Source organism: Prunus persica, chromosome G4, assembly GCF_000346465.2.
Source record: "Prunus persica cultivar Lovell chromosome G4, Prunus_persica_NCBIv2, whole genome shotgun sequence".
NCBI lineage: Eukaryota > Viridiplantae > Streptophyta > Magnoliopsida > Rosales > Rosaceae > Prunus > Prunus persica.
This window is the reverse complement of record NC_034012.1, coordinates 8,078,704-8,103,958: the sequence shown is the minus strand read 5'-3', so window position 1 is coordinate 8,103,958 and position 25,255 is coordinate 8,078,704. Positions and strand designations below refer to the sequence as shown.

The 25,255-nt window shown below is 38.8% G+C and overlaps 6 protein-coding genes and 1 pseudogene across 7 annotated transcripts; 1 reads left to right on the top strand and 6 right to left on the bottom strand.

The window, feature by feature from the left end:
* On the top strand, positions 3,369-4,781 carry LOC109948828 (annotated as a pseudogene).
* LOC109948830 (BAHD acyltransferase At5g47980-like) lies at positions 6,062-7,801 on the bottom strand. The gene has a single exon (XM_020562520.1). The coding sequence runs from the start codon at positions 7,592-7,594 to the stop codon at positions 6,254-6,256; it is 1,341 nt and encodes a 446-aa protein (XP_020418109.1). The 5' UTR covers positions 7,595-7,801; the 3' UTR covers positions 6,062-6,253.
* LOC109948829 (vinorine synthase-like) lies at positions 9,293-11,414 on the bottom strand. 2 transcript variants are annotated; one of them, XM_020562519.1, is made up of 2 exons: positions 10,071-11,414; positions 9,293-9,594 (listed from the first exon to the last, which is right to left on the bottom strand). In XM_020562519.1, exons 1-2 carry the CDS (start codon positions 11,318-11,320, stop codon positions 9,456-9,458), a joined length of 1,389 nt encoding a protein of 462 aa, XP_020418108.1. In that variant the 5' UTR covers positions 11,321-11,414; the 3' UTR covers positions 9,293-9,455. The 2 variants fall into 2 exon arrangements, with proteins under 2 accessions (XP_020418108.1, XP_020418107.1); XM_020562518.1 differs by having other exon boundaries at positions 9,293-9,598; positions 10,075-11,408.
* LOC109948832 (BAHD acyltransferase At5g47980-like) lies at positions 11,470-13,306 on the bottom strand. The gene has a single exon (XM_020562521.1). The coding sequence runs from the start codon at positions 13,134-13,136 to the stop codon at positions 11,805-11,807; it is 1,332 nt and encodes a 443-aa protein (XP_020418110.1). The 5' UTR covers positions 13,137-13,306; the 3' UTR covers positions 11,470-11,804.
* LOC109948894 (BAHD acyltransferase At5g47980-like) lies at positions 15,742-17,300 on the bottom strand. Its single transcript, XM_020562724.1, has one exon. It carries the CDS (start codon positions 17,245-17,247, stop codon positions 15,898-15,900), a length of 1,350 nt encoding a protein of 449 aa, XP_020418313.1. The 5' UTR covers positions 17,248-17,300; the 3' UTR covers positions 15,742-15,897.
* Positions 17,816-19,303, bottom strand: LOC109948430 (BAHD acyltransferase At5g47980-like). Its single transcript, XM_020561349.1, has one exon. It carries the CDS (start codon positions 19,214-19,216, stop codon positions 17,894-17,896), a length of 1,323 nt encoding a protein of 440 aa, XP_020416938.1. The 5' UTR covers positions 19,217-19,303; the 3' UTR covers positions 17,816-17,893.
* Positions 20,061-23,269, bottom strand: LOC109948592 (BAHD acyltransferase At5g47980-like). Its single transcript, XM_020562225.1, has 2 exons — positions 23,136-23,269; positions 20,061-21,699 (listed from the first exon to the last, which is right to left on the bottom strand). The coding sequence occupies exons 1-2, from the start codon at positions 23,267-23,269 to the stop codon at positions 20,301-20,303; spliced, it is 1,533 nt and encodes a 510-aa protein (XP_020417814.1). The 3' UTR covers positions 20,061-20,300.

Genomic DNA, 25,255 nt, shown 5'->3' with positions numbered 1-25,255 from the left:
GTGTAACATCCCACATTATGAACGGAGAGGAGGTGATGTGCTTTATATGTACATGCCCCACCTCCATCTAGCACGAGGCCTTTTGGGAGCTCACTGGCTTCGAAGTCATGGGAATTCCGAAGTTAAGCGAGTTGGGGCTAGAGCAATTCCAGGATGGGTGACCCATTGGGAAGTTGCTCGTGAGTTCCCAGAAACAAAACCGTGAGGGTAGAGAGGGGGCCTAAAGCGGACAATATCGTGCTATGGCGGAGCCGATCATGGGATGTGACAATTTGGTATCAGAGCCACTCTACCGTGTGGTGATAGTGTGCCAACGAGGACGTTGGGCCCCTAAGGGGGGGTGAATTGTAATATCCCACATCGACCAACGGAGAGAGGGTGATGTGCCTTATATGTACATGCCCACCTCCATCTAGCACGAGGCCTTTTGGGAGCTAACTGGCTTCGGAGTCATGAGAACTCCGAAGTTAAGCGAGTTGGGACTAGAGTAATCCCAGGATGGATGACCCATTAGGAAGTTGCTCGGTAGTTCCTAGAGACAAAACCGTGAGGATAGAGAGGGGGCCCAAAGCAGATAATATCATGCTACAGCAGAGCCGATCCAGGAATATGACAGGTGGGTCTGTGATGGGGGATGGAGGGATCTCGAATAGGAGAGAGAGAGAGAGAGAGAGAGAGAGAGAGAGACCACGCACAAGATTGTTGTGGTCAAATTTGTGGTTTTTAGAAACCAATTAGTTTTGTTTTTTTTATTTGTTTTAATTTGGAATAATTTGGTGGTTGTGAATTTGGAGTTAGGATATTGATTTGAAAGGTTGGGGTTGTGTGGATGCTTTCTGTGGGGACTAGGGATGCGAGGAAGGGTGGCTTGAGGTGATGGTCATGGGAATGGGGGAGAAGAAAACGGGTGGTTGCGGGGGTTATGGGTTCATGCAAGGGCGGAACCACAGTAAGGGCTACAATGGGCTGTAGCCCAGTGTGGTTTTTTAAGAAAAAAATAATATAACACCTATATATTTAACTTATTTTCAATACTAGCCCAGTTAGTGGCGCTGTACAGATTATCTTATTTTACTTTTATTTATTTTTATATTACTCAATTTACTTAAGTTTACAATGTAAATAAGGAAGTACCCTCATTTGGATTCAAATAAAAATACTAGAAAATCAAATTCAGTTTTAGAGCAAAATACGATTTAGGCTAAAAATGATGGCTCATTAAGTCAATATATACTTCATACTAAAATCCCATAAAATCAAGTTTTCTTATTTGATGTGTAAGGAATAAAAGCCGCCAAAAATCTTGAGAAAATGAGTATTCCGAAAACCCATTTTTCATACTTAGTCAATATTTTTACATAAAATAACTTTTCATGTATGATATGAATGCATAAAGGAACCTAAGGTCAATCTAGGTAAAAAGCCTTAGGTGTTCAATCCACTGTGGTGTTAAACCCTATTTGGTTTATATTAAAACTTATTGAAAATTAGTCTATGGAGCTATAAACTAGCTTGGTTTATATGATTTAATGTTTACTTTTATTTCTTGAAAGACTCTAGAAATTGTAATTACCAAAACAAATAATCATTAAATTCTAAGCTAAAACTTTCGCTAGCCCACCTGTTGAAAAATTTATGGTTCTGCCCTTGGGTTCATGGGTGGTGGGTCTATGATGGGGGATGGGGGTGGGTTCTGGGTTGGTTGAGGTGTGGTAGTCATGGGGGAATCGGGTTAGGATGGGAAGGGGTGAGAGGTGGGGGGATTGGTCTGGAGTGAAGGGTTGGTGGTCATGGGGGAATCGGGTGTGAACTACAGAAGCCATCTGATCCAAAACAGAGAGCTTAAAATTTCACAGCTCCAGATAGTGGTGCTACGAAATTGAGATTGAAAAACGACCAGAAAACTTTTCAAATTGCGAATAATGTGAGAGATTTCAATCGATCCATTAGTTTTCTGGAATTCATTAGTTAATTAAAAATTACATTTTTCAAGGTCATGTTCAATGAAAACATACAAAAGTACTACAACTAGCACATAATATATATTTTTATAAATAAAATTTTAAAATTGGCAAAAAGTGAAGTTTATTGAGGAAATTATCCCCACGCAACGCATGGGCTCTATTTAAAATTCTCGAAGTTGTATTCTATTATTAGGCATGCAACCCCATTGTGCGCACATATATGTCCCATGTGTAGATATATTTTGAGTATGTCTCATGTGCGCTAAATTTATCTTACGTACAAACCTATTAAGAATATAGAAAATTCGATGGTATAAATGAATTTCATTGATAACAAAAAAAATTCCAAAAAGTCTTTGATCACTTTAGGATTTTGATATTGATCAAATTCGAGCTTAAACCATCAACCATCCAGGTTTAATCAGGCTGCAAATTTTCACAGCCATATCCCACCAAGTATAGTTAAGAGACCAACCCAAATCAAACCAATGAAACTTGGGTCGGTTTGGGGTTTATTTAGATTGCTTCTCGAGAAAAAAAAAAAAGAGAGGAGATATTTAGTCATATACTCATTCTTAGCACTAAAACTATAAATAAATCATATACCATTTAATTTCTATAAACAAACCCAAAAAAAAAAACCAAAAAATGACAGCTGACCTTATTGAATTGAATTTTGATTATTAAATTACTTTGATGTTTTGAGCTTTTTTATGAGATTTTTGGGTTGGGTTTGTTTTAAAAAATCAATGGCAGTTTTGTAATTTAAAAGAAGTTAAAAGCTTTTTTGTTATGTTGTAAATGAGTTTTGGGTGTGTTTCTAAAGTCCATCTCATATAGGGTTTTTTTTTAATTTATAATTTGGGCTCTTATATTGGATATAATAGTGAATCTCCCTAAAGAAATGGCTATACAATCTCTGCAGCTAGCGAGGGAGAGTGGTGCTGCCAGTGCCTCCTTCAGATTATGCTTCTTGAAGAAACACCTGCTTAGAAAAGTGATTTTATAATCAATACTCAACTATATGAATGTTGTGCAACGTAATGTTTTTATTTATATGAATGTGGAGTGAGGTTGCATGCACTGAGACATTGCAGGCTTAGCTGGGAAACGATGACCTGAGATTATTCATATTCTGCAAGACACATGTTTTGAATTATAAATTTGCAAGTTTTGAAAAATCAAAAAATTAATATATAAAGATGAGAATATTTTAATCACAATGTATATAAGGATTATTTAAAATCCCCCCACGCAACGCAAGTGTAGATATTTAATTCTTAATTACTGCCCAATAATTTGAACTGTCTAAACACTTATGTATCAGCCTATTGTTTGTGTGAATATATATACCCAACACCACACAGGAGTGAAAACCAAACTATCAACAAATATTTAGAGAAAATGAATGTTGAAGTTATCTCCAAGGAGATAATCAAACCCTCTTCTCCAACCCCAAACCAGCTTCGCCATTACAAATTGTCTTTTCTTGATCAAATATCTCCCCCATTATATACGTCTATTGTCCTTTTCTATGAATTCAACAGAGAGACCCAACCCGCCATTACTGAAACATCAAAACACCTTAAGAAGTCCTTAGCCGAGGTCTTAACGCTTTTCTACCCACTAGCCGGGTGGGTGAAAATCCACGACCATTTTGTAGAATGCAACGATGTGGGCATCCCCTACCTTGAAGCTCAAGTAACCAACTACCGACTTCATGATGTTCTCAACAATCTGGTCCGTGATGAACTCAATAAATTTATCCCATTTGCACTGGACGAGCATATTGCAAACGAATTTTCCCTCGGTGTCCAGCTCTATATGTTTGCTTGCAGAGGCTTTGCCATTGGTCTATGCATTTCTCACAAGCTTGCAGGTGGACTGTCCATATGCTCGTGTTCACCAAAACTTGGGCTGCTATTGCCCGTGGAGAGACCGACGAAGCCAAAATAGGGCGTCCCCAATTTGTTTAGGCCACACTCTTCCCACCCAAGGAGATCACCGGCTATGATTCGATTGCCGGTATCACAAAGAATAAAGTAACAAAGAGGTTTGTTTTCGATGCCTCTACGATAGAGGACCTCAGAGCAAAATATACAGACTTGCAAAAGAGTGAGAAACACCCATCACGTGTTGAGACCTTGTTAGCTTTCATGTGGAGGCGATTTGTGGGAGCTACCAAGGCTGATCAAGATGATGATAATAAGATGCACAGAGTGATCTATACTGTGAACTTTGCGTCCACGGATTGAACCACCGTTGCCTCAATACTCTTTTGGAAATATTTGTCGTATTGCCTTGACTGCTCCCTTATTAGGTAAAAGTTCTAGTGGGGATGATGAGGATCAAGAATCTTGTTATGGCATGGTAAGGCGGGTACGAGAAGCACTAGGCAAGGTTGACAAGGACGTGAAAACACTACAACACGGTGGTGAGCACTTGAGGGTCATGGACCGGCTTGCTCAAAGTTCTAGCACAGGGGAGGTGGTTACTTCTTCCTACACTAGTTTGTGCCAATTTCCTGTCTATGATATTGATTTTGGTTGGGGAAGACCTACATGGGTGGGCTTAGCACCACTGCCCATAAAGGACCTAATGCTTTTCCTGGACACCAAAGAGGCTGGTGGAATAGAGGCCCATGTTACGCTGTCGGAGGAAGTCATGACTAAATTTGAAAGTGACCCCTTCCTTCAACGACGGGTGAGCATGGACGGGTTTGGTGCTGCTGCTGATTCAAGCTTACTTCGTCAACCGGGCCTGTTTGTTACAAAATTCATACCCAAAATCAGCCGTTTGTAATTACTAGCATTTTTGTATGTGATTCCGTGCTTGCCAGGTGCTTTTCTTAAAAAAAATTTAAATTTGTTATAGAATTAAAAAAGATAATGGGTAGTTATGTTCCATAAAAATTGTATCAATTATCTTATTTTTCTTTTAATTTTAATTTTTTTAAAATATAAAAGTGTGAATTTACTATATTATCCTTATTTAATTAATAATTTCAATTCTTAATGTTTGCATTAACCAAGGGAATTTTATGGTATTTTGAATGTTTCACCATTTTCTGTCTTTTGCTTTATATATATAGATAGATATATAGAGCAAAAGACTCACTAGTGTAGTAGTTTGGAGTATTTACTCCCTCAAGTACGGTCCTGGGTTCGAGTCCTAGCATCCGTGTAGTGTGTGTAAGTTTAGTATGCTATCGCCCCTCTCAAAAGGAAAGGTCTTCAACAAAAAAAAAAAAAAAAAAGATATACAAAAGAAACGAAACCCAAAAGAAACTAATAAAGCTTTTCAAAAAATAATTGGCATTAAAAGGCTTCGCAATACAGGTCCAATTCTTGATGAAAATGTTGGGTATAACCCAAGTATTTGAATTGATGGATCGCCACCCAATGACTAGGATTATGATCAGCTTTCAGTCACCCAGAGATAGTTAAGAAAATTACAACCACTGCCATTGGGAGAAACGCACATCCAGTTCGACAATATCCCAACCCTTCCGGAATCTTAACAAGCGGGTCATTCAATTCGTCGACGTTGCTGCTGAAATCAAGCTGCGTTGGTTACATATTCAATTGAATGGCAGCATACAAACGTTAGGTAATGATTATTATTCCCTACAGATCACGCAAAACATATGAGAGCAGGTTGCCGTTGGCCGGAGTCGGGGACAGGATTCGATTTCCTTTTACACACCTGGTTTCGTTTTTTTGTTTTATTTTTGTGTTGTACCTGTACAACTTAATAACCACACAAGAATGTTTTGGCTTGATATACATCAGCATGATGGAGCCCTTGTATTTATAATACAAAACTGATACACAGCCGTTACAAACAGACTACACTAGGGTAAATCCCTATCTACACGTAAGAGTTATCAACAATTTAAAACACGCCTAAACAATCTTAGCTAGAATCCGAAAAACACAATCAGATAATATCAAGAGTTGGAATTTGAATGTAGAGATTGATTCTCTCTAACATGCCCCGCAAGCTAACAGGTTGAGAAAGAACCGAAAGCTTGGAAAATTGAAGGTGAAATGTGCCACATTAGAAAGTTGAGAAATCTATCAAGGGCTTATAAAGTGTTTAGGGCGGAATCTTGTGCAGTGAAAGTCAAATTCCACTAAAATTCGATCCTGACTGAACTCATAACAGCTTTACAATTATTGATCTTAAGCTTACAGAACAAAAAATTCAACCCCAGATCAGCAGAGAGACCCAAATGCTAAGCTCTAATGTTGGATAATTCAACAAGCAAACAACAGCATGTGAAAAATTTACAGAGCGGACTTCCTTGTAATGGGTTCTACTTCTAAGACACTTGGATTCATGAAAGCAAAAGCAAGAAGTTCCTGATCCTGTTCAAAAGCAGCCATGTCTTCCTCACTCAAAGTCACCCAAGCCTCTATGCCACCATCCTCTCTTGTGCTCACCAAAGAGGCAACATTATTGTTTGAAGCAGCAGGGACATTACTAAGCCAGATTGGCTTTCCCCACCCAAAACTTACCCCATACAATAACTTATAATTACACAAATCTGTGCCCACATAAAAGTTATTAATGTCATCTCTTTTGATCAACTCATCTGCGTCTTTGAAAGACTTACAAACCACCTGCAATGCCTGATCTTTTTGAAGTCTTTTGGCATAACTGTTGCTCAATTCTTTTATTCCTTTCCTCAATTTAGCAACCAAGCCTTGCAGCTCCACCTCAGTCTCATCTGTATGTGCAGCAAAGTATCCCACAAGGTTCCCAATTGAGTCATCTGACAACGGCGGCACGACCTTTTTGCGGATGTCCACAGATTGGGACAAGACAGACAGCTTAGGAGACTGCAGTGAGCTTGATGATCTTGATGCAGCAGCCACTGCACATCTCCAGATGAGGGCTGTCACAGCTTCGGCACGCGTAGGCTGATCCACGATTGCACTGGCCGCTTTAGTCCTGAGACCTGCAATCTTGGATGCATAAAAAACAAACCTCTTTGTCACACAATTCACTCTCTTCACATCCACTGAAGACTGCTGGAATGAGGAGGCGTGATCAGTTGGTGGAAATCGGAACGATGCAGAGAAATCTGGAAGTAGAGCTTGACTAAATCCAAGGGCAGTGGCTGACCAGGCCATAATGAATGTGCACAATGAGGCTGCATCGGCCAACTTATGTGACATACAAACCCCAATTGCCAATCCACCACAATCAAAGACATTGGCCTGAACAAGAAGCAGAGGTCCCCTGCCTGCTTCAGGGGACTCTGCGTCTACAGGAAGGAGCTTTCTCAGTGTCTGAGCATCAGGTTTTGAGAGAAAGGTAGACAGAAGGCCATTGACTCTAGCTTCCACATAGTCAACCCCATGGTCATTGCAATCAATGGAGATGTTACCTTTGATTCTTCCGGCAAGCGGGTAGAAGCGAGTTAAGGTTTCGGACAGTGATTTCTTGATGATCCAGACGGATTTTTCGGGGGTTGCAATGCCATTTTTGGGGTAGAAGAGGACCAGGGGTTCATAAGCGACAGGACCAAGTTGATCCAAAAGTGAAAGCTTGAAGTTTCTAAGATAATGGGGAGTTGGAGAGGATGGTTTTATGGTTTCTCTCTTGATTATTTCAAACTCCATTATCCGCTTCAACTTCTCTTTGGTGAATCACAATTCACAAGACTGACAACACACAGAACAATTGAACAATTGGGTTGCATGAATGTTGCTTGCTCATAAGAACAATTTGGCCTGACAGATGTGTGAATGTTATGTAATATGATCTAGACAGGTGTCTGTCTGTATTTGTGTTCATGTAATATAATTCAAACATATGTGTGACTTATGCAATTGTCAACTAGGCCATGCAATGAAAAAGTCGTAAAGTAAAATTTGGGTTTTAAAAAGAGCTGTAAAAGTCACCTCAAATTAGGCAACTGGGTTGAAAAACTTCAAAAGTTAACAAAAGATGCCGGCCAGAGGTAGTGCGGGGTGAAAAGAATCAAAATGCTTTTCCAAAGGGAACAAAAAGTACCTTTAGAAAAAGCCCGCCACATAATTGAGATCAATATAAAATAAAAAGAAATTTAGTTTGAGATTACATCTTTCTAAATTCTATAATAATTTAAAAAAAGTTTAAATCTCACAAACGACAATTATTAAAATAAAAGAAGAAAAATTCAACGAATAGCCGGCTAAGGCCGGCAGCATCTAAGAGCTATTGAATTTGAAGCACTATAATTTGTATGTTTCTTTTGGAGTTATGAATGGTATTCATCATATAAATAAAATATGTGAAGCTTAGGCGAAGTCGTGCTTCCAATAATGATATATGCACAAGGTCCTATAATTGCTATTAGCTTTATGAATAAAAAAGATTATCCCTTAAGCATTCTATTTAGAAAAATTTAATAAACATTGTATCCTTAAGCAACTACCTTGACTTTTAATACGAAGACAAATGGAGTGGGTGGGAACTTGGGACATGATGAAGCAAGCAATGGCGTCGAAAATTAAAAATGTATAAACTAACTAAAGGACATTATAGTTTGTAAAAAAAAGAAAAGAAAAAACCTTGTAAATTATAAAATTTAACCGACGCACAATTCCAAAGGATAATTGGATTCTCGGTACAGGAGCTTACATACTGCCATGTCATGTTACCAATTTATAAGTGTACATGTATTTACTTATTAATTAATATATTCTCAGTCTATGAAATATCAATTATCTCGTTCGTTCATATTTATTTAACTGAAGCACAATTTCACATACCTAGCCTAGTATTGACAATTTTCAAATGAGACTTCGGGATGTTTTTTTTGGATCACTAAAGATGGGAAATTCGAACTTGAAATATCTTCCAACATTGAGAAAAGGTTAAAATAACGTGTCAAAATCATTATCCAAGATTGCGGCAACCAAATGGGCAGGATTTTATTGGTTATTTGAATGTTTACCATTATACTATCAAGTCGTTTCTTGGGAGTATCGTTAAGCTATTGTCTTTAGCTATAAATCATATTATATATCATGAGTTAACCATAGTATAAGTTCTATATAAATATAAATATTAGAACATATAACTCAAGTGGTTAAGAGCATTTATCTGTGCATCCGAGGTTCTAGATTCGATTACCCCTTTCTCAATATCACTTGTATAAATAAATAAATAACTTATATATATATCAACAAAACTTGACCTTTAATATGAAGACAAATGGAATGGTTGGGTACATGATAAGGAAAGAAAAATGGTGTCAATTTATTTATAAATGAAAAATTGGAAACTTGTTCCTAAACTCTCATTCAACTGATGAACAGTGTGGGAAAGCATCGTACCAATAATTGAGTATATAGAACATGATTCAAATGGGGACTGGATGTATTTGGCCAATTGCACTTTCACAGTACATAGACAAGATCGTATGCTTGAAGACAGTAGATAAGCTATCAATGTTATTCCTTCCCTTTTTTATTTTCAATTTATTTAAGGACACAATTAAGTGGTGATCACACTTGGATTTACAGAAGCATATCCGAGCAGTTCCACATTAATTTCAAATAAGGCCATGCTTTCTTGGCTCATAGTCAACCAAGCTTCAATTCCATTGCAATCTCCTTTATCCATCAAAACAATTGTATTTGTTGATGCGAAAAAGTGGTTTAATACGTATTTCGTCAACTTAGTTCAATTATCCCTTCGGCAGGTCACTGTCCTCGGTAGGTGGTCCACTCTGGAGGGTAAGTACCTGCAAAAGGATAAGTTCGGTAAATCCTTGGGGTACCGGTGTGGTACCGGCTGAAGGCTCTCCGATGCTTAAGTAAGTACGGATTTAGTAAGGTTAACTGACAGATCACACGATAGCGTACCGTTAGTTCTGATCCCTTCCTTTTGGGGATATGGGTCTCCTTTTATAGGCCTTGGGAGGTGTGCGCTGTGCTCATATTTCCGATGTGGGACACTGGGCATGGATTGTGAGCATGGCACGTGTCTAATGGTAAAAAGGGCCAAGATAGATGGCTTCGGTAGGAAGCATGCCGAAGGGGTCCGTTGATCAGTATCGATTCCCTCCACGTGTTCAGTGATAATAGGTCGTTTATTTTGGTATAAACAGTATTCTTAATTGCAATGCTAATTACACTCACCCATGATGGCTTTCCCCATCCGAAATCGGCTTCATAGAAAGGAAACCTACACCAACTTGTGCAGCTATAAATCTCCATTTCATCATCATTTTTCAGCTTAGTGTGCTTATCTTTGATCCCTTGCCATGCCTCATTAGAATCAAAGACAAGTTTGTTAGCATACTTTTCTTTCAGTTCTTCAATCCCTTCCCTCAATTTAGCACCCAAGTCTTTTAGATCTATGGTACCCTCTTCAGCCGTTGATGTAAAAGAGCCCACAACATTCCCAACCAAGTTTTCTGGCAAGGGTGGCACAGCCCTTTTGCGCAAGTTCACATCTTGACAGAACACAGATCGTCTTTGAGTCCCCAACTTTGATCTTGATGACGCTTCCATTGCACATTTCCAAATGAGTGCTGAAACCGCTTCTACACGTGTAGGTTTGGGCACGACTGAACTGGTTGATTCAGATTGGAGAGCAGCGATCTTTGACCCATCAAACACAAACCTCTTTGTTATGCAGTTTTCTACTTTGATAACTTCCCTGGCTGGTGGTTGTGTGGAGTTAGAGAAATCTATTGGTTGAAACATAGATGCAGCACCAAATTTTGGAAGCACTAGTAGTACCTGATCACTGTCTCTGGATCCAAAGGCTATTGTGGCCCAACACTTGATGAAAGTGGATAGTGTGGATGCATCAGCAATCCTATGTGAAATGGTCAACCCAAAACAGTTGATTTGTACAAGAAGCAACCGGCCTGTGCTTGCCTCTTTGGATTCATATTCAATTGGAAGGAATTCTTTCAACATCTGAGCATCTGGGTGTTCCAAAATCTCCGATAAGGAACAGTTGATTCGCGCTTTGACAAACTCAGCTCCTGCATCATTGCATTCGACCATGGCTTTACCTTCAATAATCCTTCCTGCTAAAGGGTAGAAGTGAGTGAGAGTTTTGCTTAATGATTCAATTAGATGCTGACATCTTTCATTGATGGCCACGACATGGTCATGGTGACCAGTTCTGACCTTACTAGTAGAACTAGTATTGGGATAGTAGAATAGGATTGGGATGTAAATTGCAATTGCTGTCTGATCGAAAAAAGAGAGCTTAAAATTTCTCAAGTGAGGAGGAGTTGCGGAGGATGGTTTAATTGTTTGCCTCTCGATAATTTGTACCTTGGTTTCTGTGGCCATCTTACTTTGCTCCAGCTGATGCCATCCTGGTTCATGTAAACACATGCGGGTTAATCATATATAGATCCTCCCTGATATACATATTTGTTTAACAGCAACTCTATGCAAAGTACCAAAGTCTACTATTGTTAGCTTGACCCCATATCGTCCAAAAATAATATTCTGTGCTAACTAGTTCTAAGGTATGCATAATTTACATAGAATAATGAGCTAGTAATTGAAAATTAAATCTGTTTAGTTGAAAGCAATACATTGTCCATCGTTCCGCATCAAGAACGACATCAGACCAACAATTCAAAGTAAAAAGAGAGATCATCAATTTTCCAACATAGCTTAGGTGTGAATTCTAAAAGCAAGAGGAGGACTTTTTGGTACTAATTAATAACAGATGACACTCTGACTCAGATACGGAGAAGCGTGTGCAAGCTTCCAGGATCATGACGATATTTCCTTTATTAAACAAGTTCGTCACTTTAGAAATGGTATTTGAGATGCAGAAGACGCAGATTAATTTTTGTATGCTAATTAATTACACGACACTCGGATTCAGAGAAGCATATGCAAGCATCTCCTGGTTGCTTTCGATTATGGCCATATCTTCGTCTTTCAAAGTCAAGCGCACTTCTATGCCAATCCCATCACTTACATCCACCAAGGAAATCATGTTCTTGATTTCTACAGTACTAGGGATACTCATCCATGATGGCTTTCCCCATCCAAAATCGGCTTCATAGAAGGGAAACCTGCACCAACTGGTGGAACAATAGGTGTCTATATCAACCTTTCCAACGAGCTTCGATAACTCAATGCACTGTTGGAACACATCCTCCCTACTAATTCCATTACCATATTTTACCTTAAATTCTTCCAAGCCCTTCCTCAATTTAGAAACCAAGCTTTTAACATCATGTTCTACTTCCCTCTCCTCTGTCTTTGCTACAGAGTACCCCAGAAGATTTCCCAATAAGTTTTCCGCTGGGGCCTGCGGCAATATCTTCCTCATGTTCACAAATTGACACCACACAGATGGCCTTACAAAATCTGAGTTTGATCTTGATGCTTCCATTAAGCATTTCCAAATGAGCGCTGACACTACTTCAACACGAGTTGGGTTTGGCACAGCAGCACTGGCAGTTTTTGACTTAAGAGCAACTATCTTGGAGGCATCAAACACATATCTCCTTGTTATGCAATTTTCCTTGACAAAGTCAATGGAAGGTTGGGGTGAATTGAGGAAATCCAGAGGTGGGAAAAGAGATGCTGCAGCACCAAATTCTACAGGAGGCACAACATGGTCAGTATTGGCTGAGCCAAGGGCAATTGCAGCCCAGCTATTAATGAATTTGCAGAGCGTATAAGCATCAATGATCTTATGTGAAATGTTGAGTCCAATTGCCACCCCACCACATTCAAAGAAGTTGGCTTGGACTAGTAGAAGATGGCCTGTGCCTGATTGTGCCATGAATTCTAATTCATTTGGATGCAACTGTTTTTGTATCCCAAGATCTGGCTTCTCCAATATCTTTGACATCAGACAGTTGACTCTGGCTTCAACAAATGTAGCCCCATGGTCATTGCAACAGATTGAAACATCATTAGATTGGATTGTTCCTGCAAAGGGATAGAAGTGACTGAGGGTTTCGGATAATGACCTTTTTAGAAGCTTGGATCTTTCAGCAGCCGAAGCCGAAGAATGGTGATCACTATTATTGCTGGGAAAAAAGAGAAGTAGTGGGACATAAACTTGAGGAGTAAGCTGATCAAAAACAGAAAGGTTAGAACTTCTGAGGTGGTGAGGAGTTGGAGAGGATGGTCTAATTGATTCCTCCCGACTGACTTCAACCTTGATTTCTGAAGTCATATTTTTCTCCGCACTTTCAAAGTTTCATAACACAGACCGTCCATATAAAGACATCACAGCTGCAGCTCCTCTGGGACGAAATTCAACTTCTTTGTTTTATTCAGCTTATTAGACCATCTCCAACTATGTTGAGGTTAAATTCAAATTTTCACCCTCTAAAATATAACTACTCATGTATTTTTAGGACTCAAATTGTTTTTTTCTCCAACCTTGCAAACTCATAATTTGAGTCTACAACTTTATTAAATTGTTTAAGAATGGTTAATCCCTAATTTTTTTTTGTCGTTAATTTTTCTTGACATTATTTTTGTTTCAACATTCATGATTTAATTTTCTGAATATTTTGATCTAAAAAAATCCAAAAATAATTTCACTTAAAGAATAAAAGCAAGTATAACAAAAAGATGGGTATTTATAGAGTTTGGGATGAGTTTTGAGATTAGATCTAATTTAGATTAATTATAAAAATTATTTGACCATTGAATTTAAATTTCAGCAATTAGATGTGAATTAGATTGCCTAAAAATAATCGTGTCCATTGATTATATATAGATGTTGGAATTAAAAATAAAATAAAATGGGAAACATCAACTTCTTTGGAATAGCTGTTGGTATTTAAAAAAAAACAAAAATGGATCAACTCCTTCAAGTGCCATTGGATTTAAATTTCAACGCCTCCTTCATGTGCCATGATGTCACACAGAAAGTGGGGAAGTGGTCGACATTAGTCACAGCACAGGGCTCGCTTTTTTTTTTTTTCCCTTTCACGTGGGTTGCGCAGTTGGCTATTGGGCTCCACAAAAATTACCAGTCCATACAATATCTGGACTGGTATTCCGCCCAATATTCCGCTTGGACTCAAATTCTACCCGCCCAAATATATGGGTTGGAGATGAATTTTGGGCTCAAAACCCAAATTTTGACATTTCACCCCTTAAGTTGGAGGTGGTCTTATATTGTTCAAATAGTATACACATCATAACAATTTAATTACTAGAAGGGGATTAAAGAAATATAATGGCCATCTGATTGAAAAAAGAGAGCTTTTAACTTCTCAACTCATCAAGTTGGGGGGATGGTAAATTTTTTTGCCACCTCTCAACAATTTCTTCCTCTGTTTTAGTAGCCATCTAACTTTGCTCCTGCTGAGGCCCTCTAGATAATTTGTTTGGTTGCAGATCATGTAAAAATTTGTGAATTGTTCATATTTGTATAAACAAAAATTCTGTAAGCATTGTATGTTCTGATCATCACAATTATAATCTTCCTAATCAACGGCTATCAGAAGACTTAGGCGAAGACTGTTAGTTGGTCATGATCATGGTTATAATTGCCAGATTTCTCACAACAGTTTAGCTTCAGCTGGCAGTTTTTAGATGGTGAAGGGCTGTCGTATTAATATTAAGAGCACTGATTAAATTATTAATAATAATGAGAAAATTAGTCCTTTATTCTTCCACTCTCTTTAAATTCAATGCAAAGTTCCAAAGTCTACGACAGTTAAGTTGGATTTTATCCTGTCGGATACAAGTCATCATCAAGTGGAAGGTTTACTTGACCCCATATCGTCCAAGAATAATATTCTACAACTCATTTTTGTCAAGCAAAGTAGGGCAAATATTCAATTATACTCATATTTTTGAGATATATATTCTTCTCCAATATGGAGGTATTTATAAAGAAGTACAAAGATGTGTTAACCTTAAACATAATAGGAAATAAATATTTAGTACAATAGGACTAAATAAATGGGTAAGTAACCAAAATCCTAAGTAAGGATTCGCCAACACTCCCTATTCAAGTTGGGACAAAGATGTTTTGCATGCCCAACTTGACAGTCATAGAACACCATACTTGACATTGACCAAACGAACAGAGAAGGTCTTTTCGTAAACAATGAGTAAAACAATTGATAAGCCAAAGCAAAGATCACAGCGGTACACAAGAGCAAACCTTAAAAAATAAGACACATAGTAGAACACAGAAACCCTATGAACACGGCAAAGGCAAAGCAAAGAACACAGAAACCCTATAAACACGACAAAAAACATAGAAACCTGTGAACATGGCAAAGACAAAGCAAAAAACACAGAAACCATGCGAACAAAACAAAGGACACAGAAACTTTGTGAACATGGCAAAGGCAAGGTAAAACCAAACCCTAAAAATAGGGTAAAGCAAAGGCAAGGCAAGGCAAAGCAAGGTAAGGCAATGCAAATAAAGGCAAAGGGCACGGCCACAACAATGGTAACGGAAATCACCACAACAACACGAAGCAAACAAAGGCAACATCAATGGTGGCAGCAGGGACAACGACAACAGCAGTGGAAACTGCAACGAAAAATTCTTCTATATCAACTTTAGCTAATTCACACAGACATAAATGCTCTTCACTCCCCCTCTCCCCCCTCAAGAGAAGGGGTTGTCAGAGTCAAGGAATAGACAATATCTTCATGGCAAAGAGAACCAACTCATTTTTATAATAGGACTAAATAAATAGATAAGTAACCAAAATCCTAACATAGTAAGGAACTAAAATCCTAACTAAGTAAGGACTCACCAACAATTTTAAGACCAATAATCAAAGCAATGAGTGATATCATCAAAGGTAACAACGCAAGATTCATATTAATTTTGTTACTAATTAGTTACACATGGTCGACTAGCTCTTCGTCTAGTGACATTTCTCTTTTATTGGAAGAGGTTCCAGGTTTGAATCTCTCTTTTGCTTGAGTACAAAGGAAAAAAGGAGGAGGAAAAATTACAGGCCGAGACTCGGATTCAGAGAAGCGTATGCAAGCAGCTCCTGGTTACTTTCAACTAAGGCCATGTTTTCCTCTTTCAAACTCAATCTTGCTTCTATACCATTCCCATCTCTTTCATCCATCAATGAAATTATGTTCTTGATTTCTACAGCACCAGCTGGGATACTCATCCAGGATGGCTTTCCCCATCCGAAATTGGCTTCGTAGAAGGGAAACCTGCACCAACTGGTGGAAAAATAGTTGTTGTCCGTATCCACCTTTCCAATGAGCTCCCCTAACTCTTTGCACAGCTGCAACACATCCTCCCCACTAATTCCATTAGCAAAAATTACCTTAAATTCCTCAAAGCCCTTCCTCATTTCAGCAACCAAGCTTTGAATGTCATGATCTACTTCACTTTCTTCTGTCCTTGCTACAAAGTACCCGAAGAAATTTCCCAATAAGTCGACTGTCAAGGGCAGAACCATTATTTTCCGCATGTTCACAACTTGACACCATGCGGATGGCCTCGCTGAACCTAAGTTTGATCTTGATGCTTCCATTACGCATTTCCAAATGAGCGCTGACACTACTTCAACGCGTGTTGGGTTTGGCACGGTGGTGCTGGCAGCTTTGGACTTTAGAGCAGCAATCTTTGAGGCATCAAACACTAATCTCCTTGTTACACAATTTTCGTGGACCAATTCCAAGGGAGGTTGTGGCGAGTTGAGGAACTCCAGAGGTGGTAAAAGAGAAGCTGCAGCACCAAATTGTACAGGAGGCACTACATCAGTAGTCGTAGTGGAGCCAAGGGCAATTGCAGCCCAGCTATTAATGAACTTACTGAGTGTATAAGCATCACCGGCCTTATGCGAAATGGTGACTCCAATTGCCACTCCACCACATTCAAAGAAGTTGGCTTGGACTAGTAGAAGATAGCCTTTGCCTGATTGTGTCCTGCATTCTATATGATTTGGAACCAATTGTTTCTGCATCCCAAGATCTGGTTGGCCCAAAATCTGTGATATGGGACAGTTGACTCTGGCTTCAACAAATGCAGCCCCATGGTCATTGCAGCTTATTGAAGAATTATATTTGAATTCTCCTGCCAAGGGGTAAAAGTAAGTGAGGGTTTCAGATAATGATGTTTTCAGAAGGATGGATCTCTCAGCAAACAAAGAACGGCGGTGATCAATATTATTGACCTCATCACTACTGCTGGGATAGAAGAGAAGTAATTGGACATAAACTTCAGATGTGACCTGATCAAAAACAGAGAGGTTGGAAATTCGAAGGTGGTGAGGAGTTGGAGAGGATGGTTTAATTGTTTCCTTGCAAATGACTTCAACCTTCATATCTGTAACCATCTTTTGCTCCTAACTTGACTTTCCTAACAAAGATCCTCCATATATAAAGACACATTTTTAATCAACAATAATTCTAGGCTCACCTAATTTTTCTCCATATGGTTTATTAGCTAGGATATTTTTGTAAGTATTTTGTGCTTATCTTATAAATGAATGGATATTTATATTGTCCCATAAAAAAATGTAAATTGAACCACTATAAATTCGTTGTTAATTTGCTTAAACATTTTGTCATATGCCGAAAGGAATCTATTTGCTTTTATTCCTCAAGTGTGTATAATTAATTCATGTTAATTCGATATCGGACAGTTGACTTTTGCTTCAAGATGAAGCTCTATGGTCATTGCAGGTCATTGAAACATTATATTTGAATTTTCATGCAAAGGGTTACAAGTGAGTGAGGGCTTCAGATAATGATTTCTTTAGAAGCTTGAATTTTTCAGCAAACAAACAATGCTGATCAATATTGCTCTCATCACCCTGTGCTGGGATAGAAGAGAATTAGTGGGATATAATTGTCACGTTGAAACTGATTGGACCAATAACTGAAAGTAACCAGCTAGAGAGATCATGAAAAAACTCCAACATAGCATTCATATTAATTCTAAATTAAACCAGAAGAGGTAGATCTTTCTGTACTAAATAATTACACGACACACGGATTCAGAGAAGCATATGCAAGCAGCTCCTCGTTGATTTCAATCACGGCCATGTCTTCTTCTTTCAAAGTCAAGCGAGCTTCTATGCCAATGCCATCACTTACATCCACCAACGAAATCATGTTCTTGAGTTCGGCCGTGCTAGGGATATTACTCAACCATGATGGCTTTCCCCATCCAAAATCAGCTTCATAAAAGGGAAACCTGCACCAACTGGTTAAACAATAGTTGTCTATATCAACCTTTCCAATGAGCTTCCCTAACTCATTGAACTGTTGGAACACATCCTCACTACTAATTCCATTACCATATTTTACCTTAAGTTCTTCAAAGCCCCTCCTCAATATAAAAACCAAGCTTCCAAGATCATGTTCTACTTCGCTTTCCTCTGTCTTTGCTACAGAGTACCCCACAAGATTTCCCAATAAGTTTTCTGCTGGCGACTGCGGCAATATCTTCCTCATGTTCACAAATTGACACCAAAAGGATGGCCTTATGACACCCGAGTTTGATCTTGATGCTTCCATGGCACATTTCCAGATGAGCGCTGACACTACTTCAACACGAGTTGGATTTGGCACCATGGCACTGGCAGCTTTAAGCTTGAGAGTAGCAATCTTGGAGGCATCAAACACAAATCTCTTTGTTATGCAATTGTACTTGACAAAGCCAATGGAAGCTCGGGTTGAACTGAGGAACTCAAGAGGTGGGAAAAGAGATGCTGCAGCACCAAATTCTACAGGAGGCACTACATGATCAGTACTGACCGAGGAAAGGGAAATTGTAGACCAGCTGTTAATGAATTTGCAAAGTGTATAAGCATCAATGAGCTTATGTGAAATGTTGACTACAATTGCCATCCCTCCACATTCAAAAAAGTTGGCTTGGACTAGAAGAAGATGGCCTGTGCCTGCCACGGATTCTATTGCATTTGGATGCAATTGTTTTAGCATCCCAAGATCTGGTTTATCGAAAACCTGTGACATGGGACAGTTGACTCTGGCTTCAACAAATTTAGCCCCATGGTCATTGCAACAGATTGAAACATCCTTAGATTGGATTGTTCCTGCAAAGGGATAGAAGCGAGTTAGGACTATGGATAATGACCTTTTCAGAATTTTGGACCTTTCAGCAGCCAAAGAATGGCTATCGCCGTTATTGCTGGGGTAGAAGAGAAGTGCTGAGACATAAACTTGAGGAGTAAGCTGATCAAAAACAGAAAGGTTAGAACTTCTGAGGTGATGAGGAGTTGGAGAGGATGGTCTAATTATTTCCTCCTGAGTGACTTCAACCTTGATCTCTGAAGTCATATTTTTCTCCACACTTGAAAATTTCACAACACAGACCGTCCATATAAAGACATCACAACTACAGCTCCTCCGGACGAAATTCAACTTCTTTGTTTTATTCAGCTTATTATATTATCCAAATGGTACATACACCATAACAATTTAATCTATTTTGGTGGGCTTCTTACTTTGCTCCAGCTGATGACCTCCAGATCATGTAAGCATTTGTGAATTGATTATATTCGTATAAAAACAGTTTTGAAAGCAGGTTATCTTCTGATCATCACAATCATAATCCTCCTAATTAATCAAACGGCTATCACAGGACTTAGGCTGAGACTGTTTGTTGGTTATGATCATTGTTTATTGTTAGAACAGTTCAGATTGAGCCGACAGCTCTTAGATAGTGAAAGGCTCTTGTATTTACATCAAGAACACTGATGCATTATTAATAAGAAAGAGAAAAATTATTCCTTTATTCTTCCACACACTATAAATTCTATGCAAAGTGCCAAAGTCATCATCAAGTGGACGGTTTACTTGACCTATATTGTCCAAAAATAATATTCTACAACTAATTTTGAGACCAATAATTAAAAGTAAAGAGTGAGATCATCAAAGGTAACAACTCGCATCCATTTTCATTCTAGAAGCACAAGAGTGGTACTAATTGCTTACACAATGACACTGCTGACTAGCTCTTGGTCTAGTGAAATTTCTTTTTGTTGGAAGAGGTTCCAAGTTCGAATCTTCCCTCCTCCAGAGTAAAAAGAAAAAAAAGAAAAAATAAAAATTACAGGATGACCAGTGGGGGATTCAAGATTTGAAAGCCAACTGGGCAAAACTTACCTACTAAACTCAACAGTACAAGTGAATTCAAATTTGATTAATAAACATAAAAAATACACATAGGGGAAACCATAGATAGATCTGAGAATTGGACTAAGAAAAATGAAAAATGAAAAAGAAAATTCATAAATTGTGGATAAAAAAAATGGGACACACGTTTGCCACATCAGAATTTAACAGGCCAACTAATAATCTAGTTAATGGAGGGTCTTATTTGTAGGGTTTCCATAAGTTTGGGTACCAGATTGTTGGGTCTTCAAAGCTTAGGTATGAGTTTGTGACGAACCTCATAGTTCAAAGAAGCATATGTAAGCAGCTCCCGGTTACTTTCAACTATGGCCATGTCTTCCGCTTTCAAACTCAAGCGTGCTTGTATACCATTCCCATCTCTTACATCCATCAATGAGATTATGTTCTTGATTTCTACAGCACCAGCTGGCATACTCATCCATGATGGCTTTCCCCATCCGAAATTGGCTTTGTAGAAGGGAAACCTGCACAAACTGGTGGAACAATAGTTGTCTACGTCCACCTTTCCAATGAGCTCCCCTAACTCTTTGCAGAGCTGCAACACATCCTCCCCACTAATTCCTTTAGCAAAATTTACCTTCAATTCCTCAAAGCTCTTCCTCATTTTAGCAACCAAGCTTTGAACATCATGATCTACTTCACTTTCTTCTGTCTTTGCTACAAAGTGCCCGAAGAAATTTCCCAACAAGTCGTCTGCCGAGTGCTGAACCAAAACTTTCCGCATGTTCACAAATTGACACCACGAGGATGGCCTTACAAAACCCAAGTTTGATCGTGATGCTTCCATTACGCATTTCCAAATGAGCGCTGACACTACTTCAACGCGCGTTGGGTTTGGCACGGTGGCACTGGCAGCTTTGGACTTGAGAGCAGCAATATTTGAGGCATCAAACACTAATGTCCTTGTTACACAATTTTCTTGGACAAACTCCACAGGAGGTTGAGGTGAATTGAGGAAATCCAGAGGTGGCAAAAGAGATGCTGCAGCACCAAATTGTGCAGGAGGCAGTACATCAGTAGTAGTAGAGGAGTCAAGGGCAATTGCAGCCCAACTATTAATGAATTTGCTTAGTGTATAAGCATCACCGATCTTATGTGAAATGCTGACTCCAATTGCCACTCCACCACATTCAAAGAAGTTGGCTTGAACTAGTAGAAGATAGCCTTTGCCTGATTTTGTCCTGCATTCTATATGATTTGGAACCAATTGTTTCTGTATCACAAGATCTGGTTGGCCCAAAATCTGTGATATGGGACAGTTGACTCTGGCTTCAACAAATGCAGCTCCCTGGTCATTGCAGCTGATTGAAGAATTATATACGAATTCTCCGGCCCAGGGGTAGAAGTGAGTTAGGATTTCAGATAATGATATTTTTAGATGGTTGGATTTTTCAGCAAACAAAGAACGGTGATCAATATTATTGACCTCATCACTGCTGATGGGATAGAAGAGAAGTAGTGGGACATAAACTTCAGATGTGATCTGATCAAAAACAGAGAGGCTGGTGTTTTTAAGGTGGTGAGGAGTTGGAGAGGATGGTTTAATTGTTTCCTTGTGAATGACTTTAACCTTGATCTCTGAAACTATCTTTTGCTCCAAGCCTGAGTTTCGTAACAAAGACCCTCTATATATAAAGAACACAAAAAGAGAAGGATAGAGTTGTGGAATCCATTGACATTGACTTGGCAACACAGAAGACCTGATCTAATGAACAACAGTACTGCTAGTCTGTTATCCATAAATGTATATTTATATTGTCCCATTAACAAAAAGTGAATTTTATATTGGTTAAGCCGATTGAACGTACCACTGTACATTATTTTTTTCATTGCATTCATCCACGTGATTTCAGTATTTAAATCTCTTTAGTTCCTGTTGGGTGCCGGCATGTAATAATTTGTTAATTTGCTAAAACATGTGGTAAGATTCCAAACGAAATCTATACCGTTTTTTATTGAGAATGCGAAGGCATACTAAATTCACACACTGCATGAATGTTAGAATTTAAATTCGAAACCTTTCCTGAAAAAGCATTTGTTCCAAACCACTACATTAGTAGGTCATTTGAGTTAAACAAGTTCCTTATACTAGTGTGAGTAGTGGAGAATCTTGAATTTTTTTTTTTTTGCAAACTTGCAAACAATTTGGAAAATACTTATGTGTCAGAAGCCCAACATCCCTCACTCTTCCTCCATAGACATTACCCTCCACTCTCACTAGGGCTGGCAATGGGTCGTGTCGTGTCGGGTTCGTGTCGTGTCGAGATAATAAACGTGTCAAGAATGCTCAACCCGAACCCAACCCATTTAATAAACGTGTCGTGTCGGGTTCGGGTCGTCTTTTATCGTGCGGGTTTCGAGTCGTGTAACGGGTTCATAAAGAATAACATACATGTTACAAAACTCACAACCGAAAAAATTTTAATTAAAAAAAACAGAGAGAGTAGAGAAAATATAAGGAAAAGAAAGAAAGAAAAAAGATAGAGAGAGGAGAGAAGAGAGAAGGAAAAGAAAAAAAAAATAGAGAGAGAGAGAGAGAGGAGAGAAGATTGAAGGAAAGAAAGAAAGAAAAAAGAGAGATGAGAGAAAACTAAAGAGAAGGAAAAAAAAAGAAAAAAAAATGAGAGAAGAGGAAAGGAAAAGAGAGGAAAAAAAAAAGAGAGAGGAGAAGAAAGAAAGAAAAAAAAAAGAAAAAAAAAGAGGAGAAGAGAGACGGAAAAGAAAGGAAAACTCAAAAGAAAAAGAAACATTATAAATATCAAAAGACATACCATAAAATCACAAAGTTGGTTGTAGCATGGTGGATAAGATGTTTGAGAAAATGAGGATGGGAGGGGTTCGAAACCCCTTGTGTGTGTTGAAGTCTCCATTTGTCTTTATTTTTTAGTGGGTTAGCGGGTTGTACACGGGTTGACACGACCCGTGACACGACCCGTTTAATAAACGGGTTAGATAGGTATTATAGCGGGTTAGCGGGTTGACCCGAAACCCACCCGTTTATTAAACGGGTCAGAACGGGTTGACCCGAAATTGACCTGTTTTTTTATCGTGCGGGTTGAACCCGCTAATTTCTCGTGCGGGTTTCGAGTCGTGTATCGGGTCGTATCCGAAATTGCCACCCCTAACTCTCACCTCATCATCTTTAGTGAAATGAATGCTGCCTCCTCCTGGTCCCAACCCTAATCCCCTTTCCATTTCTCTCATCAAATTTTGCCCTTCAATTTAACCCCGTTCTTTCATTCTTTCAATTTACTAACAACTTAAAGAAAAAGAATCGACCTTTAATTAACTTAGAAAGGGGTCTTAAAGGTTGTGTTCAGGAAGGCATAGCTTCCATTGTTGCAGGCCGTTCCACACACTTGCTCGATCTCATCAATCTCGGGCGAGTGGAACCCATCTATGTTGGGGTTTGCATAGTGCATACTGAAGACGTCGTAACATTGTTCTCCCGCGTTTTCGCCACCTTTGGGAAAGAATGGGAGGTTTATGTCATGGCTTACGCGGAGAATTTCTTCCTGCGTTGGTATGGTTTGGGCATGGGTGTCGGGTTGGGAATCTGTGGGTGGTCCGGTAATCTATGTATGCATTGGGTGGGTATCAGTTGGAATGTAAGATCCCACATCAAACCAACGGAGAGGGGGGTGATGTGCCTTATATGGCACACCCGCATCCATCTAGCACGAGGCCTTTTGGGAGCTCACTGGCTTCGGAGTTGTAAGAACTCCGAAGTTAAGCGAGTGGGAGGCTGGAGCAATCCCAGGATGGGTGACCACCCTGGGAAGTTGCTTCGTGAGCTCCCAAAAACAAAACCGTGCGGGCAGTGAGAGGAGGGCCCAAAGCGGACAATATCGTGCTACGGCGGAGCCGGTCCGGGGTGTGACATGGAATCTATTGGACTTGATTTGTTGACAACGCGAATTGTGATGAAGAAATTGGAAAAATTAACATTTCGGTGGTCAAATTTAAATTCTACCTTAACACCAGCTACCAAAAATGTAATTACCCCTAAAAAAAAGACACTTTATGTAGTAAATGGTCACATAGTATCGTTTTAGGGCTTTGACTGATTCCTTTGTTACACACCACACAATCTCATAAAACCCACAAAAAATAGAGAATTTGTTTCTTTTGTTTTGTTTTTTTTTTTTGGGAGCAGATGCTTCTATTTACAGAAGCAACCTCAGAGACAAAAGATAGCAAAACCATCAGAAATCCAAATATGAGAGGTGGAGGCAATAGCGTAATCCTAAAAAAAGATTTGAGGTATGAACCAAACATATGGAAACAAAAGAAAAAAAAACAGAGGACTCTTGGACACCTCTTCAATCGGCTCACCTAAATAGCAATGCCAATAACCGAAGTCACCAACCTACAAGAGAAAAAGAAAATCAGAAAAAACAGGAAGAAAAAAGCTGCAACAAAATTAGAAAAAGAAAAAGTGGTTGAAGAAACTAAAAAGAACGATGAAAAGAAAAACCTACTGATAACCAACTAGATATCTAAACAAGAAGAGGTAAAAGGTTAAAGAAAACAAACAAAAAGGGACAGACGGACAAACCAAAGAGAACACTAGAAAACGAATCCTGGAGCACTTACCTAGGCATCTGCAAGTTAAAAACTTGCAAAATAGATGTCAAAACAAGGAACTAGGAGTTAGGTATGTGGACCAACTGTGGGAACCAAGCAAAAAGAATAGAAACGAAGACAAAAAAAACAAAACAAGCAGGCTGAGAAAATAGCAAAAGCCTCAATAGAATTATAAAATTTACACAAAAAAATGTAATTATCAAAAGGTCGGGTTGTACTTAGGTGGAACTGTGGATTGGGAAGACAATTGTAACATGGATTTTGTCTCTATGTTGGACTTAAAAGATTTGGCGGCTATACTTGTTTTCACACGTGAGCGCCTAGGAGCTATGCGGGGCCTTTTTTATTATTTATAAATAGTATAGCCGTCCGGCTTTACTATGGTGTTTTTTAAGAAAAATAGTATATCTGCGCGGGTTCACTAAGTTTTAAAAAATAGTATAGCCGGCTATACTGGTTTTCACACGTGGCACCTAGGCGCTAGGCTTTTTTTAAAATTTATAAATAGTATAGCCGCGCGGCTATACGCAGGTATTTTTATGTATATCTGGGTGACTATACGCGGGTTTTTTATATTTATTTATTTTCAAAATA

What these genes read in the sequence shown, in the direction of transcription:
- LOC109948830 (XM_020562520.1), bottom strand. Translation starts at nt 7,594, where the DNA reads ATGGAGTTTGAAATAATCAAGAGAGAAACCATAAAACCATCCTCTCCA.
- LOC109948430 (XM_020561349.1), bottom strand. Translation starts at nt 19,216, where the DNA reads ATGACTTCAGAGATCAAGGTTGAAGTCACTCAGGAGGAAATAATTAGA.
- LOC109948592 (XM_020562225.1), bottom strand. Translation starts at nt 23,269, where the DNA reads ATGGAAAGGGGATTAGGGTTGGGACCAGGAGGAGGCAGCATTCATTTC. An exon ending in CCCGCACGAGAAATTAGCGG is followed by an intron (nt 21,700 to 23,135) that starts GTTCAACCCGCA and finishes CTTTATATATAG; the next exon opens with AGGGTCTTTGTTACGAAACT.
- LOC109948829 (XM_020562519.1), bottom strand. Translation starts at nt 11,320, where the DNA reads ATGTGTTTACATGAACCAGGATGGCATCAGCTGGAGCAAAGTAAGATG. An exon ending in AGCATTGCAATTAAGAATAC is followed by an intron (nt 9,595 to 10,070) that starts TGTTTATACCAA and finishes ATCAACAAATAC; the next exon opens with AATTGTTTTGATGGATAAAG.
- LOC109948832 (XM_020562521.1), bottom strand. Translation starts at nt 13,136, where the DNA reads ATGACTTCAGAAATCAAGGTTGAAGTCAGTCGGGAGGAATCAATTAGA.
- LOC109948894 (XM_020562724.1), bottom strand. Translation starts at nt 17,247, where the DNA reads ATGGTTACAGATATGAAGGTTGAAGTCATTTGCAAGGAAACAATTAAA.